General features: G+C 35.9%; 1 protein-coding gene across 6 annotated transcripts in view; it reads left to right on the top strand.

Annotated features, from left to right (window-relative positions):
- dpp6a (dipeptidyl-peptidase 6a) overlaps nt 1-21055 on the top strand; it is a 268421-nt gene that overhangs the window by 238842 nt on the left and 8524 nt on the right. For all 6 annotated transcript variants that reach the window (XM_058632254.1, XM_058632261.1, XM_058632266.1 and 3 more), the window contains 8 exons: nt 1-98; nt 2320-2443; nt 3696-3734; nt 3818-3925; nt 4317-4408; nt 6745-6792; nt 6879-6997; nt 9357-9431. In XM_058632254.1, coding sequence (XP_058488237.1) covers nt 1-98; nt 2320-2443; nt 3696-3734; nt 3818-3925; nt 4317-4408; nt 6745-6792; nt 6879-6997; nt 9357-9431 — 703 coding nt within the window. The remainder of the gene's footprint in view (nt 99-2319; nt 2444-3695; nt 3735-3817; nt 3926-4316; nt 4409-6744; nt 6793-6878; nt 6998-9356; nt 9432-21055) is intronic.

The raw sequence follows: 21055 nt of genomic DNA, 5'->3' as shown, positions 1-21055 counted from the left end.
GCTGGCGAGGAGAACCCAGTTATCACTCTGTATGTTGTGAACCTCAACGGCCCACTTCACACCATCGAGATGAGAAGACCCGATGATCCCAGGATAGGGTGAGACGTCAAAGCTGAAGGATTTAAACGTTTGAGGATTTTTATTTGTCAGGTGCACTGATACTGAATACAGAAACAAAAAACTGCCAGCCAATCAGTTTATCCAATTAGAGGCACAAACAAACACTGCACACAGTCATGATAGGGCCCTCGCCTCCCCACGAGAGCCCTTGAGGAACACACGGGTCAAGGGTTAGCCAATGCCAATATTGCATTTTCTCCAGACCTGACCTCCATGCAAAGTTTCAAGAGTTCTTATGCACGTTTACCTGCTCAAAAATGATAACAAAGCCACGGATATAATAATAATCTGAAGGATAATAGGTTCCTCGCACAAATCCAGGAGCCTAATTAGTATTTCGTATATAAACCTTTCTCTTACCATCCTGCAGTCATAGAGAGGATTTGCCATGCGTACTTATTTACTCATTACCATAACTCCTAGACCGTTTTTTGCAATATCTAGAAAATTAGAAACTATGGACTGGCGATCTGTCCAGGATGTGACCCCACCTTTCGCCCTATGTCTGTAATTGGCACCAGCTCCCCCTGTAACCCTCATGTGGAGGATAAAGCAGTACAGGATGGATACCAGAAAGCAGAGAAATAGAACTTTAATTGCTCCCATATACTTCAGGACTTCGGTGGAACGACCGTCCAATCACGGACAAGATTCAGCGCGCCACACGTTTGTGACTTCAACTTCTCAGTACTATAATTCCTAAACAGTTGAATAACTGCTAGTTCTTCCAATTCTACAGCCATAAAATCCAAATAAACCCAGGCTGCCTGATTATCACGATGGTCACAAGAGGGTTAATAAATGTATGAGTATGTTCATGTCGTCATTTTATGACGCTGAATATGTTTTAACGGTTGAAATAGAAATGTAATCATTTGTCCTAAAAATGTCAGACACCTCAAACTACTACTACTCTAATCTTTTGTGTCTTTAGTGGACAAAGGTAAGCGAACTCCGGTCACGCCTCGCTTGACAGTAATAGCGTCTCGACGAGAACATTACGCCGACTCACACGTCAGACTTTCAGAAACGTTAATGATGAATTTCTACTTCGGCTCCACCGTATTCTTTTTGAGAGTTCCTCTGCGAGGTCATTTTCACAGAAAGTGTAATTGGTGAAGTTCTCCACTCTCAATTTTTTTTTCTCCATTTTTTCTTCTCTTTTGTAATAGTTACAATACTTTGGGGGGCTTTGAGTCGTTTTTACCTGTTTCCGTTTGTCAAAAAAAAAACATCTGATAACTTTAACATCTTGAGAATCCATTTACCTCTAATGATGGCGGGAGGCTGTTTCAGGCCCAGAGGCAGCAAATCAACTCATAACCCTGCTGACACTTCACCTGTCAGCGAGGATATTTCCATGATGTTATGCGCTGCATTTCCCCTCCCAGCTTTTTTTTTTACATCTCAGCTCGATGGAGAGTTGCCGTGCAGAGCTCAATAATCCTCGTTTACTCTCCTGGAATCTCTGTGGACTGATCAATATTTAAAACCCTGGTAATTAATTACCTGGTGAAACTCTGCAGCTCATTGCAAATCAGCAGTTCTACATGTCACGTCTTTCTCGCGCGGGGGGAGTTGTTTTCAGGTTGTGTGAAATTTTAAGAACTCCAAGTGTACAGCTTGTCAAAGTCGTCGTGACCTAAAAAAAAAAAACACACTCTGTTTTGTTTCTGTGAAATCGCAGCAAAACCTCAACAAGAAGATCCACTCCGTCTTCTAAATTGATTGTTTTTAACTCAGCCGCTCAGAGGTCAATGCAACACTGGCATATTTAAAGCAAACGTATGCGTACATTTACTTTTCTAAGGGTTTTCTTTTTTCAACTATAGATTATGTAAATCTAATTTCTCCCATGATCCATTTCACTTAATGTCGTCCCGTGTTCAATTCCATTAAGTTTAATGGGCTCATTTGCTCCGCTCGCTTTTTATACCCATTTTATTATTCCCTCCCTTTGCTGTGGCTCATTATGCGACTGTGTGCCGCCGCCGCTCCAACGTCTCAATTTATCTGACGGGGGGAACCGTAAATGATTCATCTCATTCTCAACAAAAATTCATAATCGTAATCCAAAATTAGTGAGCGGAAAGATTTTCAATTATCGAGTTATTTTGTAATGTTTTCATTAACCCACTTTTTTTTCCCACAGAGCCTGAGAAGTAAATGAAATCAATGTCGTTGTTTCTTGTTTGTTAGTGAATACTATGTGACCATGGTGAAATGGGCCACCACCACCAAACTGGCCATCAGCTGGCTGAACAGAGCGCAGAATATCTCCATGCTCACGCTGTGTGAGGCCACGACGGGAGTCTGCACAAAGGTACGCACCAGCATATGCACACAGGAGGTTTCATGGAGTGTTTCACAGCTTTTTGTGCCTTAAATAAAAGGGGCTGTCGAGTTATTAAACAAACTTAGTTAATTGCAAATGACAGAAATAGAAACAGGCAATCATCTCACTGATGGTCTCGTTTTATTTCGTTAACACTTAGAACACAGAGCATTTTGGTTTACTATGTTTAAACATACATATATATATTTATATATATATACTGTATATAAATATACATGTATACACTGTACAGAGGGTATAAGAATGTGCAATATAGAGTTTCTTGTATCCAATCTGATGAAAATTTCTTTTCTTTCATTTTCATCACCAACTATATAAACACACCTGAGCAAAAAGTACTCAAAATGTTTAAAATCGGATTGGATTTGTGTAATTTGTGAAATACGTCACGGTCCATCGTTTTTATGACGAGAAAGAAATGAAAAACAGTCTAAATGTGTGACTTCTGCAGAATTATTGCTAAAAATGTGATATCAAATTAGTCATAACTTTGACTCAACAACACTTAAGAAGACGCATTTTTTAAAGCCTAAATATGCGACCTATAAACACACACACCCCTAGGATGTCCATATAAGGAGTTGTGTATTATTCCCATTGCAAATTACCAACTGAGTAACTGAGCACCAAGCAATTCATTCGTCATTGTTGTGTGTTGTTTCACTTACATATCGGTCGTTCAACCAACTTTGACATTTTCCTGGACACTCGCGGTCCCTAATTGCCTCTAACTTTTAAAGTTTTTTGTCCCGATTACAAATGGACTTGGCTTCGCTTTTTTGGAGTCAGAACATTTCGTCCGCACTCACGTCATAAACAAAGCCAGTTACATACTTTGCCATTCGCCGCCAATTGGCCACTTTGTGTTAATTAACCCTTAGTGCTCACGCGACACAGCTCTGTATCTTTTTAGAAGTATATAAAGTATATATAAAGTATCAATAATTGTGTAGAAGTCACAAAACTAGACCTTTTTTTTTTCTTTTTGTTCATAAATTTCACACAAATTCAATCCCATTTTAAAACATTTTGAGGACTTTTTGCTCAGGTGTGTTTATATAGTTGGTGAAAATGTCGGACTTGCTTGTTAGTTAAAAAACCCACACACGTGGCTGTAGATTGACAATCGTAAAATATACACGCATTTGGTCCGTGGTAGGGGTGTTAACTTCACGCCCTACATACGACAACTCTAAATATTCACCCTTTTGTTTTCCAGAAACACGAGGATGAAAGTGAAGGATGGCTGCACAGACAGGTGAGGTGACGTTGTTCCACTTAAAGGTCTTCTCCTCTGTCAGGGTTCAGAGTTCAAACAGATCTTGTGTGTGTCGTCTTCAGAACGAACGGCCTCTGTTTTCCAAAGACGGACTCAAGCTGTTCTTCACCCGGGCCATTCCTCAAGGAGGCAGGGGCAAGTTCTTCCACATCTCCATGTCCATCTCCCAGGTAAAAATAACATTATTTATCCACAGATTATGATTAGATTTTTAGATTTGCTTCATAACGTTTAAAAAGAAAAATGTAGAGCATTTGTTTTGAGAGCAAAAGTAGACGACACATCCATCACACAGCTATTTTGCACGTCTTTTACAAATTTGGTTGCTATTTTCTTGATAAATTATTTTCTGTGGAAGTCAGTGACTTGAAGAACATTCATCAGAATGTTTTTGTATCTCTGTGTCCTTGAATCGTTCTTTCCCAAAACTTAATCTGCGCTCAGAAAGAAACCTTTTGCTTTATTGTCTTGAAAATGTCCTTGATGAAAGTTCCACATTCCACATTCCCCCATCTTCTCCTTTCTTATTTTGTCTGTTTCAATTCTTCACGTTCACCAAAGCCCAACACCAGTACAGACACACTGCAGTCCATCACATCGGGAGACTGGGATGTGACCCAAGTGCTGGCCTACAACGAGGAGAGCCAGCTGATGTGAGTTACTCCAAACCAGCAGAACCTGCTGTCTTTTAATCATTATGCTACATTTCCTTTTTCTTTCTATGGTGCTAAAAACCCAGGTTTGAACTTTTCTGGACCATGGACAGAGACATTCCCCAATTTAGTGCAAGGAGCAAACGATATTTGCCACAAACTATCACCAGCGACTGACGCTCTTGTTATCCTTATGTTTCGACGTAGACTTTCGTGAATCTCGTTTTTGGTGAATCCCAATATTTTTTTTTTGATACATTTCAATTGAAACCAAGCGTATGGAGAGACCCTCAGAGTAAAATGCTGGGTTTCTTGTCTCTCCATGGTGCTGAATCATCAGAGACATCATCAGATGCTGTATTACTCTCTATCGCTGTCCATGGTGCTTGAAGTCAGCATTTAATGTTTCATTAAAAAAGAAATCCCTCTGGATGACTCTCTCTGTCCTACAAAGACCTTTAATTTAACGATTCAGCATCATGGACAGTGGTGTTATGTGTTTATATTTCAGTCCTTGCAGATGAGAGAGCCACCGTTTCTGTCCATGGTCCTGTTTAAGGACGGAGAAAATCAAGATGTCTCTCTGGATGGGTTTCAGCACCATGGACAGCGATAGAATTTCAAAATGAAAAATTTACTGTATGTTAAGCATACAATTTGTATATTTCAGTACCACAGACAGAGACAGATATGCTCACTGTCTCTATCCGTGGTGCTGATATCCGGTGTATATTGGAGAGCGACAGACACAACACTCGCTTTTGTGTATTCTGCCTTTCTACTCCCACTGTCTCTGTCCATAGTGCTGAAACCCGGTGTGTATTTCAGCACCACGGATAGAGACAGACAAAGTACATGTTTTTGGATGTTTTGACTTTCTCCTCCCACTTTCCCTGTCCGTGGTGCTGAAACTCAGCTTGGCTGAATTCTGCCTTCATGGACAGAGGACATTAAAAGTAGATTGACTTTTTTCCTCTGTCCGGGAGGAAAATGGGGCCTTTTTTATTGTCGAGCTGTGTATTGATTATTATAATCTACAATACAGCAGCTCTGATGCTGCATTTTGGGGTAAGGCGTCCACACTGGTATCCATTGTGTCGAGCCTCATGTCGCTCGAACAGGTTTGTACATTTCCACACAATAACCTGCTCTGAATGTGCTTCGCTTGGAAGAAAAGTGCCTTTTCCATCTCGAGTGTGACTCGTGCCTCAGATAATTTCACACTCATGTTACACAAAGGCCACAAAGGACAGAAATAATCTCACATGGGCCGTGCCACACCTGTGTTATCACTACCATATATAGAAACATGGTTACTCCTCATCGTCTCCTTCTACAGTGTTAACAGAGCTTGACTCAGCCATAAAGAGAAAAAAATCAATTCTCCCTTAGGGGGGAAAGATTCAGCCTACTTCTTTTCTAAAATGATTCATCGTACACCACCCCCCCGACACCACCAGCACCACCACCACCACCTTTTTTTCCCCCTGCATTATTCATTTATAAGGCAGCTTTCTCTGTGTGTAGCTGGGCGAGTGCTCAATCTATCTGTTCTAAACACTTTTTGAGGGCTTTTTCCAGCCAGGCAGCATCTTGTGGATTGCAGTGAGTTTTTTCAGATAAGATAAGAGTGGAGTTAGAGTGGAAAAGACAGAAAAAGTAAAGGTATAATAAACACGCATCTTACATACAATATAGTAAAACATTGACTGGTAAGATTAGAGATCGTCCAATATGGATTTTTCTGAGACCGATTTCTTAGAAATCAGGGCAGCCGATAATTTTTTTGTCCCCATATATTTTGTTGATTTTCTTTTTCCTTAGCAGGGCTGAAGCAATTACCTAAATAAACGTTGATTAATCAACTACTAAATGAATCGTCAACTATTTTGATAGTCGATTAATCAGTTTAAAGCTCATTATTAAAACAAGATTTCTCATTGTTTCAGATTTTCAAATGTGAATATTTTCTTGGTTTCTTTGCTCCAGAAAACAAAGAAATCTTTCAAACTGAATCATTTTAGTTTGTGGACAAAAACAAGACATTTGAGAACATCATCATCATCATCATATTGAATATTATCTACATTTTCTGACATTTTATGGACCAAACGATTACTCGAGTAATCTCGACAGATTCATCACTTGAGGATATAATCGTTAGCTGCAGCTCTAAACCTGAGTAACAAGTGATTGACCATATAAACTAAATATTAAATAGAGTAACAGAATAACAAAATAACAACTTGTAGGTTAAAGTTTTCCAAGAGCAAAAATGTGTAATAATTGGCAAACAACTGCTTACTCAGTGTCCTATTCTGTTTGTGTTAATGCAGATACTTCCTGAGCACAGAGGATGGTCCAAAGCGAAGACACCTGTACAGGTAACAGCCACTGCTCTCGCTATCTTAGCAACACTTTTACTCGTTTAAAAAATGTTTACAAACTTCTTCTTCTTCTGTTCTCACAGCGCCGACACATTCGGGTCGTTCAACCGCCGCTGCCTGTCCTGCGGTTTGTCCAACAGCTGCGGCTACATCAGCGGCTCCTTCAGCCTCAACATGAGCTACTTCCTGCTCGACTGTCGAGGTACTTTTATCTCTCTTTTTTTCTTCTAATTTTCTTTACATTTTTACAGTTTCTTTGCCATCTTGATGTTGCCTGAACTATGACATGTTCTTGCTTTATTTTATTGTGACATTTACTGTGATATTGAGTTGTTGAGCTTGAAAAATAGCACGCCCATATTTTAATCGATCGGCTCAGCGAGAAATCAAGAGAATCAATCTCGTACCCGACTAAGATAAAACGGTTTTCTAGAAGAAAAAAAAGAAATGAGCAACCACATGTGAACTTCTGTCGATCGGCACAAAAGGAAATCATGAAATAAAGGAGAGCATATGATGATGATGCAATAACATGGAAAACACGTTTTTATAAAAAAGACTAATCACACTATCTATCAAAAAGATGTTCTCAGTACAAACAACTTTATTTAGTTTTTTAAAATTATCTTTTACATACAAAAAGTTTTGATTTTGTCTTTGATGTTTTAAAATATAGTTTATTAAATTTTATATTGAAAGTATCGTATATATGGACATAAAATTGGAGAGGAATGGCCTGGAGGGCCGCATGTGTGTCCGGGAGCCGCGAGTTTGAGTCGTTATACAACAGTAACACTAATATAAAATAATACTAATTTAAAACTAGGCAACATGGGGGATTAATGATTAGCACTGTTGCCTTGTTGTTTGTCCTGGTTGTTGTGGCCCTGGCGTCCTGTCCAGAGTGTGAATCCACCTTTCACACTATGGCAGCTGGGATTGGCACCAGCGCATGCCCCCCCCCACGACCCTCATAAAAGCGCATAAATTAAAACAACAATTCAAGTGTTCAGTCGCTGTGTTAAGTGTCAAACAGCTTGTGGCGGTGCACTGACAGTGTGCAGACCCAGGCCTTGGATGTCTGTTCTGAAAGAGGAACTCTGATGTTGATGTTGTGCCAAAGATCCGGCCACGAAAACACAGCGATCGCACTCAACAGAACAGAAGGGGCGAAAAAAAAAGAGTGTTTCAAGTTCAGCATCAAAATGTCACAGCAGCGCTGTGTTCATACTGGCTCTGGAAAAAAATGTATTCAACAAAAAGACGGGGCAAAAGATCCAGGCCTCTGTGATCTCCGTGCGACTTAGAGCCTCGTAGCTTTTACACTTTAATCACCAATCAAACACCCTTTTGTGACAATCGCACTGTGAACCACACCGAGCGATCGTCAAACGGCCTGCAAATGCTGAGTCCAGAAATCAACTCGGAGATCCTGCACTTGATACATGTGTCATGTAGAGCTTCTTCTGCGAGACTGGATGAGATGAAGTCATGATATTGTTGCCACGAGGAGGGAAACTGGGCAGAAGCTTGTATGCCAAATCCTGTTGGCGGCAACAGAAGAGTTCAGTGGCAGGCCATATAAAATCAATTAGGGGGTCCACACATGGTCCACAGGCCGTGGGTTTTGGACCTCCGGCTTAGATTGTAGGCGCAAAATGGGAATGAGGATATCTGAATCTGTGTGTCTGTGTACTGTAGGTCATTATCATGGACACGGAATTCATGCATTCATGTTTGTCCTGCTTTCACCGTCACAGGTCATTTCTGATCTGCGTCACATGGGAGGAAAAAATTCCCTTCAATTGGGTCACTACCACCATGCAGAGTAAATGCAGCAGAACACAGACGCAGTGTTCTGTCCTGTAACTGTGTTCCCAATTTGCTGAGAGCATCAGTCTCTTCATGTGCTGTCGTTACTCTGTTCTCTTTTCAGCTTCAGGGCTGAACTACAGGGACTTTGACTCTGTTTGTCGCCCAAATATGGACGAGCAACTTCAGGCGCAGTGTAACGGCATGTGGAAACAGAGGGAATAAAGTCGCAACTTTACAAGAATAAAGTCGTAATATTACGAGAATAAAGTTGGTATTCGCGAGAATAAAGTCGGACTTTTGCAAGAATTTAATTTTTACGAGAATAAAGTCATAATTTTACGATAATAAAGACGTAATATGATGAGAATCAAATAATTTTATGAGAATAAAGTTGTAAAAGTCGTAATATTATGAAAATAAAGTCTTAATATACCAAGAATAAAGTCACAATTTTATGACAATAAATTCAGAATTTTGCAAAAATAGAGTCGGAATTTTACAAGAATAAAGTTGTAATATGATGAGAATAAAGTCGCAATTTTTACGAGAATAAAGTCAGAATTTCCTCTGAATGTTATTGGCGGTAAAGTATTCTGACTTTAATCTCAGAAATCAGATTTTTTTTTGAGGAAAAACTTTGAATGTCTTCTTTGTTTTGGAAACAAAGTCAAGGTATCGCTAGCGACAAAAAGAAAAGTCAGTTTTTGGGATTCAACCTGTTTTTTACTTTTTGCTGTCGTCCTCAGGCCCAGGCATCCCATTTGTCTCCGTTTACCAGACACAAGAGAGAGACGCTGAAAGTGAGACACAGGGCAGAGAAAGTGAGTAATTCGACCCAGTAAAATCACACTTTTTTTTTTTTTAACAACAGCAGCTTTGACAATGACCTTATCAATCAGGGACATGACCACCTGTCCTGTGTGTCCTGTCCTGCCCGCTGAGTCAACCCTCTTCCAACACAATAGGAATAATCACATTACTCCCTCACTAAGGATTTACTTAAATTAAATGACCTGCCTTACAGCAATATTAGCACACTGTAATCTGATTTCACCTGTCTACATGTGCTTGTGACGTCTTCCGTCAACACTACACGTCCCCTGTTCTTCTGACTGACTAACAAATATGTCTGTGAAAGCTGCAGTTTCATCTCATTACTATAGTGTTGACAGACAGTTATGGTTAACCTACAGAAAAGGTTAATTCTGTTTTAGAGGCTCGACATGTCTGGATTTCCTCTGCTTATAGTGATGACTCTAAATCGTAAATCTCTGGCGACCCATCTTTGGGCCCCCACCCAGCCTTTGGGACTCACAGCTGTAAACCACTTGTACCGATTAGATAAATATAGCTGGTTTCCCTTTTTTTAACACAAGTGATTAAGAATCTATGCAATTATATCGATAGTATATAATTTTTCATAGGCGTCCAAAATAACACAAAAATTTGACTTGTGACTTTTTGGTGTAATTTTGGACCACATACTATACTATGACTTTTTTGACCGATTTTGGACGACATACAATACTATGAATTTTTGTCTCATTTTGGACGACATACTATACTATGACTTTTTTGTCAAAATGTGGAAGACATACTATACTATGACTTTTTTGACAAAATTTGGACGACATACTATACTATGACTTTTTTGTCAAAATTTGGATAACATACTATACAATGACTTTTTTGACCGATTTTGGACGACATACTATAGTATGACTTTTTTGACCGATTTAGAACGACATACTATACTATGACTTTTTGTCTCATTTTGGACGACATACTATACTATGTCTTTTTTGACTGATTTTGGATGACATACTATACTATGACTTTTTCAACCAATTTTGGACGGCATACTATACTATGACTTTTTTGTCTCATTTTGGACGACATACTATACTATGACTTTTTTGTCAAAATTTGGACGACATACTACACTATGACTTTTTTGACCGATTTAGGACGAGATACTATACTATGACTTTTCTGTCTCATTTTGGACAACATACTATACTATGACTTTTTTGACCGATTTAGGACGACATACTATACTAAGACTTTTTGTCTCATTTTGGACGACATACTATACTATGACTTTTTTGAACGATTTTGGACGACATACTTTATACTATGACTTTTTTGTCAAAATTTGGACGACATACTATACTATGACTTTTTGGTCAAAATTTGGACGACATACTATACTATTACTTTTTTGACCAATTTTGGACGACATACTATAGTATGACTTTTTTGACCGATTTAGGACGACATACTATACTATGACTTTTTGTCTCATTTTGGACAACATACTATACTATGACGGGCCACACGGTGGGGTAGTGGTTAGCACTCTCGCCTTGCAGCGAGAAGACCCAGGTTCGAGCCCCGGTTGGAACAAGGGCCTTTCTGCAAGGAGTTTGCATGTTCTCCCCGTGTGTGCGTGGGTTCTCTCCGGGTTCTCCGGCTTCCTCCCACAGTCCAAAAACATGCAATGTGGGGATTAGATAAATTGGACACTCTAAATTGACGATAGGAGTGAGTGTGAGAGTGAATGGTTGTTTGTCTCTATCTGTGTGTGTGTGTGTGGCCCTGCGATGGACTGGCGAAATGTCCAGGGTGTACCCCTCCTATCGCCCGATGTAGCTGAGATTGGCACAGCACCCCCCGCGACCCTCTGACGGAGGATAAAGCGGTAGATGATGACTGACTATACTATGACTATTTTGAACAATTTTGGACGACATACTATACTATGACTTTTTTGACCGATTTAGGACGACATACTATACTATGACTTTTTGTCTCATTTTGGACAACATACTATACTATGACTTTTCTGTCTCATTTTGGACGACATACTATACTATGACTTTTTTGTCAAAATTTGGAAGACATACTATATTATACTATGACTTTTTTGTCAAAATTTGGACGACATACTATACTATGACTTTTTTGTCAAAATTTGGACGACATACTATATTATGACTTTTCTGTCTAATTTTGGACGACATACTATAGTATGCCTTTTTTATCTCCTTTTGGACGACATACTATACTATGACTTTTTTGTCAAAATTTGGACGACATACTATACTATGACTTTTTTGACCGATTTAGGACGACATACTATACTATGACTTTTTGTCTCATTTTGGACGACATACTATACTATGACTATTTTGAACAATTTTGGACGACAAACTATACTATGACTTTTCTGTCTCATTTTAAACTACATACTATACTATGACTTTTTTGTCTCATTTTGGACGACATACTATACTATGACTTTTTTGTCAAAATTTGGAAGACATACTATACTATGACTTTTTTGTCAAAATTTGGACGACATACTATACTATGACTTTTTTGTCAAAATTTGGACGACATACTTTACTATGACTTTTTTGTCAAAATTTGGACGACATACTATATTATGACTTTTCTTTCTAATTTTGGACGACATACTATAGTATGCCTTTTTTGTCTCCTTTTGGACGACATACTATACTATGACTTTTTTGTCAAAATTTGGACAACATACTATACTATGACTTTTTTGACCGATTAAGGACGACATACTATACTATGACTTTTTGTCTCATTTTGGACAACATACTATACTATGACTTTTCTGTCTCATTTTGGACGACATACTATACTATGACTTTTTTGTCAAAATTTGGACGACATACTTTACTATGACTTTTTTGTCAAAATTTGGACGACATACTATATTATGACTTTTCTGTCTAATTTTGGACGACATACTATAGTATGCCTTTTTTGTCTCCTTTTGGACGACATACTATACTATGACTTTTTTGTCAAAATTTGGACGACATACTATACTATGACTTTTTTGACCGATTTAGGACGACATACTATACTATGACTTTTTGTCTCATTTTGGACGACATACTATACTATGACTTTTTTGAATGATTTTGGACGACATATGACTCCAAATGACATATGACTTTTTTGTCAAAATTTGGACGACATACTATACTGTTACTTTTTTTAACCGATTTAGGACGACATACTATACTATGACTTTTTGTCTCATTTTGGACGACATACTATACTATGACTTTTTTGAATGATTTTGGACGACATACTATACTATGACTTTTTTGTCAAAATTTGGACGACATACTATACTATGACTATTTTGAACAATTTTGGACGACATACTATACTATGACTTTTCTGTCTCATTTTAAACTACATACTATACTATGACTTTTTTGTCAAAATTTGGACGACATACTATACTATGTCTTTTTTTACTGAATTTGGACGACATACTATACTATGACTTTTTGTCTCATTTTGGACAACATACTATACTATGACTTTTCTGTCTCATTTTGGACGACATACTATACTATGACTTTTTTGTCAAATTTTGGACGACATACTGTACTATACTATGACTTTTTGTCTCATTTTGGACGACATACTATACTATGACTTTTTTCTCAAAATTTGGACGACATACTATACTATGACTTTTTTGACCAATTTAGGACGACATACTATACTATGACTTTTTGTCTCATTTTCGACGACATACTATACTATGACTTTTTTGACTGATTTTGGACGACATACTATACTATGACTTTCATGTCAAAATTTGGACGACATACTATACTATGTCTTTTTTGACCGATTTTGGACGACATACTATACTATGACTTTTCTGTCTCATTTTGGACTGCATACTATACTATGACTTTTCTGTCTCATTTTGGACTACATACTATACTATGACTTTTTTGTCAAAATTTGGACGACATACTATACTATGTCTTTTTTGACTGATTTTGGACGACATACTATACTATGACTTTTTTGACCGATTTTGGACGACATACTATAGTATGACTTTTTGAAACGATTAAGGACGACATACTATACTATGACTTTTTGTCTCATTTTGGACGACATACTATACTATGACTTTTTTGACCGATTTTGGACGACATACTATACTATGACTTTTTTGTCAAAATTTGGACGACATACTATACTATGACTTTTTTGTCAAAATTTGGACGACATACTTTACTATGTCTTTTTTGACTGATTTTGGATGACATACTATACTATGACTTTTTCGACCAATTTTGGACGACATACTATACTATGACTTTTTTGTCTCATTTTGGACGACATACTATATACTATGACTTTTTTGTCAAAATTTGGACGTCATACTATACTATGACTTTTTTGACCAATATTGGACGACATACTATAGTATGACTTTTTGTCTCATTTTGGACGACATACTATACTATGACTATTTTGAACAATTTTGGACGACATACTTTACTATGACTTTTCTGTCTCATTTTAAACTACATACTATACTATGACTTTTTTGTCAAAATTTGGACGACATACTGTACTATACTATGACTTTTTGTCTCATTTTGGACGACATACTATACTATGACTTTTTTGAACGATTTTGGACGACATACTATACTATGTCTTTTTTTACTGAATTTGGACGACATACTATACTATGACTTTTTGTCTCATTTTGGACAACATACTATACTATGACTTTTCTGTCTCATTTTGGACGACATACTATACTATGACTTTTTTGTCAAATTTTGGACGACATACTGTACTATACTATGACTTTTTGTCTCATTTTGGACGACATACTATACTATGACTTTTTTCTCAAAATTTGGACGACATACTATACTATGACTTTTTTGACCAATTTAGGACGACATACTATACTATGACTTTTTGTCTCATTTTCGACGACATACTATACTATGACTTTTTTGACTGATTTTGGACGACATACTATACTATGACTTTCATGTCAAAATTTGGACGACATACTATACTATGTCTTTTTTGACCGATTTTGGACGACATACTATACTATGACTTTTCTGTCTCATTTTGGACTGCATACTATACTATGACTTTTCTGTCTCATTTTGGACTACATACTATACTATGACTTTTTTGTCAAAATTTGGACGACATACTATACTATGTCTTTTTTGACTGATTTTGGACGACATACTATACTATGACTTTTTTCTCAAAATTTGGACGACATACTATACTATGACTTTTTTCTCAAAATTTGGACGACATACTTTACTATGACTTTTTGGTCAAAATTTGGACGACATACTATACTATGACTTTTTTGACGGATTTAGGATGACATACTATAATATGACTTTTTTGTCAAAATTTGGACGACATCCATAGTATGACTTTTTGTCTCAATTTGGACGACATACTATAGTATGACTTTTTGAAACGATTAAGGACGACATACTATACTATGACTTTTTGTCTCATTTTGGACGACATACTATACTATGACTTTTTTGACCGATTTTGGACGACATACTATACTATGACTTTTTTGTCAAAATTTGGACGACATACTATACTATGACTTTTTTGTCAAAATTTGGACGACATACTTTACTATGTCTTTTTTGACTGATTTTGGATGACATACTATACTATGACTTTTTCGACCAATTTTGGACGACATACTATACTATGACTTTTTTGTCTCATTTTGGACGACATACTATATACTATGACTTTTTTGTCAAAATTTGGACGTCATACTATACTATGACTTTTTTGACCAATATTGGACGACATACTATAGTATGACTTTTTGTCTCATTTTGGACGACATACTATACTATGACTATTTTGAACAATTTTGGACGACATACTTTACTATGACTTTTCTGTCTCATTTTAAACTACATACTATACTATGACTTTTTTGTCAAAATTTGGACGACATACTGTACTATACTATGACTTTTTGTCTCATTTTGGACGACATACTATACTATGACTTTTTTGAACGATTTTGGACGACATACTATACTATGACTTTTTTCTCAAAATTTGGACGACATACTATACTATGACTTTTTGTCTCATTTTGGACGACATACTATACTATGACTTTTTTGAACGATTTTGGACGACATACTATACTATGACTTTTTTCTCAAAATTTGGACGACATACTATACTATGACTTTTTTCTCAAAATTTGGACGACATACTTTACTATGACTTTTTTGTCAAAATTTGGACGACATACTGTACTATACTATGACTTTTTGTCTCATTTTGGACGACATACTATACTATGACTTTTTTGAACGATTTTGGACGACATACTATACTATGACTTTTTTCTCAAAATTTGGACGACATACTATACTATGACTTTTTTCTCAAAATTTGGACGACATACTTTACTATGACTTTTTGGTCAAAATTTGGACGACATACTATACTATGACTTTTTTGACGGATTTAGGATGACATACTATAATATGACTTTTTTGTCAAAATTTGGACGACATCCATAGTATGACTTTTTGTCTCAATTTGGACGACATACTATAGTATGACTTTTTTGACCGATTTAGGACGACATACTATACTATGACTTTTTTGACCGATTTAGGACGGCATACTATACTATGACTTTTTGTCTCATTTTGGACGACATACTATACTATGACTTTTTTGTCAAAATTTTGGAAGACATACTTTACTATGTCTTTTTTGACTGATTTTGGATGACATACTATACTATGACTTTTTCGACCAATTTTGGACGACATACTATACTATGACTTTTTTGTCTCATTTTGGACGCCATACTATATACTATGACTTTTTTGTAAAAATTTGGACGACATACTATACTATGACTTTTTTGAACGATTTTGGACCACATACTATAGTATGACTTTTTTGACCGATTTAGGACGACATACTATACTATGACTTTTTGTCTCATTTTGGACGACATACTATACTATGACTTTTTTGACCGATTTTGGACGACATACTATACTATGACTTTTCTGTCTCATTTTGGACTACATACTATACTATGACTTTTTTGTCAAATTTTGTACGACATACTATACTATGTCTTTTTTGACTGATTTTGGACGACATACTATACTATGACTTTTTTGACCGATTTTGGACGACATACTATACTATGACTTTTTTGACCGATTTAGGACGACATACTATACTATGACTTTTTGTCTCATTTTGGACGACATACTATACTATGACTTTTTTGACCGATTTTGGACGACATACTATACTATGACTTTTCTGTCTCATTTTGGACTACATACTATACTATGACTTTTTTGTCAAATTTTGTACGACATACTGTACTATACTATGACTTTTTGTCTCATTTTGGACGACATACTATACTATGACTTTTTTGAACGATTTTGGACGACATACTATACTATGACTTTTTTCTCAAAATTTGGACGACATACTATACTATGACTTTTTTCTCAAAATTTGGACGACATACTTTACTATGACTTTTTTGTCAAAATTTGGACGACATACTGTACTATACTATGACTTTTTGTCTCATTTTGGACGACATACTATACTATGACTTTTTTGAACGATTTTGGACGACATACTATACTATGACTTTTTTCTCAAAATTTGGACGACATACTATACTATGACTTTTTTCTCAAAATTTGGACGACATACTTTACTATGACTTTTTGGTCAAAATTTGGACGACATACTATACTATGACTTTTTTGACGGATTTAGGATGACATACTATAATATGACTTTTTTGTCAAAATTTGGACGACATCCATAGTATGACTTTTTGTCTCAATTTGGACGACATACTATAGTATGACTTTTTTGACCGATTTAGGACGACATACTATACTATGACTTTTTTGACCGATTTAGGACGACATACTATACTATGACTTTTTGTCTCATTTTGGACGACATACTATACTATGACTTTTTTGTCAAAATTTTGGACGACATACTTTACTATGTCTTTTTTGAATGATTTTGGATGACATACTATACTATGACTTTTTCGACCAATTTTGGACGACATACTATACTATGACTTTTTTGTCTCATTTTGGACGACATACTATATACTATGACTTTTTTGTAAAAATTTGGACGACATACTATACTATGACTTTTTTGAACGATTTTGGACGACATACTATAGTATGACTTTTTTGACCGATTTAGGACGACATACTATACTATGACTTTTTGTCTCATTTTGGACGACATACTATACTATGACTTTTTTGACCGATTTTGGACGACATACTATACTATGACTTTTTGTCTCATTTTGGACGACATACTATACTATGACTTTTTTGAACGATTTTGGACGACATACTATACTATGACTTTTTTGAACGATTTTGGACGACATACTATACTATGACTTTTTTGACCAATTTTGGACGACATACTATAGTATGACTTTTTGTCTCATTTTGGACGACATACTATACTATGACTATTTTGAACAATTTTGGACGACATACTATACTATGACTTTTTTGTCAAAATTTGGACGACATACTATACTATGACTTTTTGTCTCATTTTGGACGACATACTATACTATGACTTTTTTGACCAATTTTGGACGACATACTATAGTATGACTTTTTTGAACGTTTTTGGACGACATACTAAACCATGACTTTTCTGTCTCATTTCGGACTACATACTATACTATGACTTTTTTGACCAATTTTGGACGACATACTATACTATGACTTTTTGTCTCATTTTGGACGACATACTATACTATGACTTTTTTGACCGATTTAGGACGACATACTATACTATGACTTTTTGTCTCATTTTGGACAACATACTATACTATGACTTTTTTGAACGATTTTGGACGACATACTATAGTATGACTTTTTGTCTCATTTTGGACGACATACTATACTATGACTTTTTGTCTCATTTTGGACGACATACTATACTATGACTTTTTTGAACGATTTTGGACGACATACTATACCATGACTTTTCTGTCTCATTTCGGACTACATACTATACTATGACTTTTTTGACCAATTTTGGACGACATACTATAGTATGACTTTTTTGACCGATTTAGGACGACATACTATACTATGACTTTTTGTCTCATTTTGGACGACATACTATACTATGACTTTTTTGAACGATTTTGGACGACATACTATACTATGACTTTTTTGAACGATTTTGGACGACATACTATACTATGACTTTTTTGACCAATTTTGGACGACATACTATAGTATGACTTTTTGTCTCATTTTGGACGACATACTATACTATGACTATTTTGAACAATTTTGGACGACATACTATACTATGACTTTTTTGTCAAAATTTGGACGACATACTATACTATGACTTTTTGTCTCATTTTGGACGACATACTATACTATGACTTTTTTGAACGATTTTGGACGACATACTATACTATGACTTTTTTGTCAAAATTTGGACGACATACTATACTATGACTTTTTTCTCCAAATTTGGACGACATACTATACTATGACTTTTTTGACCAATTTTGGACGACATACTATAGTATGACTTTTTTGAACGTTTTTGGACGACATACTAAACCATGACTTTTCTGTCTCATTTTGGACTACATACTATACTATGACTTTTTTCACCAATTTTGGACGACATACTATACTATGACTTTTTGTCTCATTTTGGACGACATACTATACTATGACTTTTTTGAACGATTTCCGAAGACATACTATACTATGACTTTTTTGAACGATTTTGGACGACATACTATAGTATGACTTTTTGTCTCATTTTGGACGACATACTATACTATGACTTTTTTGAACGATTTTGGACGACATACTATACTATGACTTTTTTGACCAATTTTGGACGACATACTATAGTATGACTTTTTTGAACATTTTTGGACGACATACTAAACCATGACTTTTCTGTCTCATTTCGGACTACATACTATACTATGACTTTTTTGACCAATTTTGGACGACATACTATACTATGACTTTTTGTCTCATTTTGGACGACATACTATACTATGACTTTTTTGAACGATTTTGGACGACATACTATACTATGACTTTTTGTCTCATTTTGGACGACATACTATACTATGACTTTTTTGTCAAAATTTGGACGACATACTATACTATGACTTTTTTGTCAAAATTTGGACGACATACTATACTATGACTTTTTTCTCCAAATTTGGACGACATACTTAACCATGACTTTTCTGTCTCATTTCGGACTACATACTATACTATGACTTTTTTGACCAATTTTGGACGACATACTATACTATGACTTTTTGTCTTATTTTGGACGACATACTATACTATGACTTTTTTGAACGATTTTGGACGACATACTATACTATGACTTTTTTGAACGATTTTGGACGACATACTATAGTATGACTTTTTGTCTCATTTTGGACGACATACTATACTATGACTTTTTTGAACGATTTTGGACGACATACTATACTATGACTTTTTTCTCCAAATTTGGACGACATACTATACTATGACTTTTTTGACCAATTTTGGACGACATACTATAGTATGACTTTTTTGAACATTTTTGGACGACATACTAAACCATGACTTTTCTGTCTCATTTCGGACTACATACTATAATATGACTTTTTTGACCAATTTTGGACGACATACTATACTATGACTTTTTTGTCAAAATTTGGACGACATACTATACTATGACTTTTTGGTCAAAATTTGGACGACATACTATACTATGACTTTTTCGACGGATTTATGATGACATACTATAATATGACTTTTTTGTCAAAATTTGGACGACATCTATAGTATGACTTTTTGTCTCATTTTGGACGACATACTATACTATGACTTTTTTGACCAATTTTGGACGACATACTATACTATGACTTTTTTGACCGATTTTGGATGACATACTATACTATGACTTTTTGTCTCATTTTGGACGACATACTATACTATGACTTCTTTGTCAAAATTTGGACGACATACTATACTGTGACTTTTTGGTCAAAATTTGGACGACATACTATACTATGACTTTTTGAACGATTTTGGACAACATACTACAGTAGGACTTTTTTGTCAAAATTTGGACAACATACTATACTTTGACTTTTTTGACCGATTTTGTATGACATACTATACTATGACTTTTTTGACCGATTTTGGAAGACATACGATACGATGACTTTTTTGACCGATTTTGTACGACATACTATACTATGACTTTTTTGACCGATTTTGGAAGACATACGATACAATGACATTTCACTGTGTTGCTCATGGGCCATGATGGCGTAGTGGTTAGAGACAGTTAACTCTGTTGCAGTTGCAACATTGTGATGGGTTCGGGTCCTGCTCTGGAAGCCATTTTAGTGAATCTTGGACAACATACTTTACTATAACTTTTTTGTCTCATTTGGACGACATACTATCCTATGACTATTTTGACCGATTTTGGAGGACATACTATA

This window comes from Solea solea, chromosome 1 (assembly GCF_958295425.1).
Source record: "Solea solea chromosome 1, fSolSol10.1, whole genome shotgun sequence".
In the NCBI taxonomy this organism is placed as follows: domain Eukaryota; kingdom Metazoa; phylum Chordata; class Actinopteri; order Pleuronectiformes; family Soleidae; genus Solea; species Solea solea.
The sequence above is the reverse complement of the archived record's forward strand: the minus strand, read 5'-3'. Positions and strand labels throughout refer to the sequence as shown.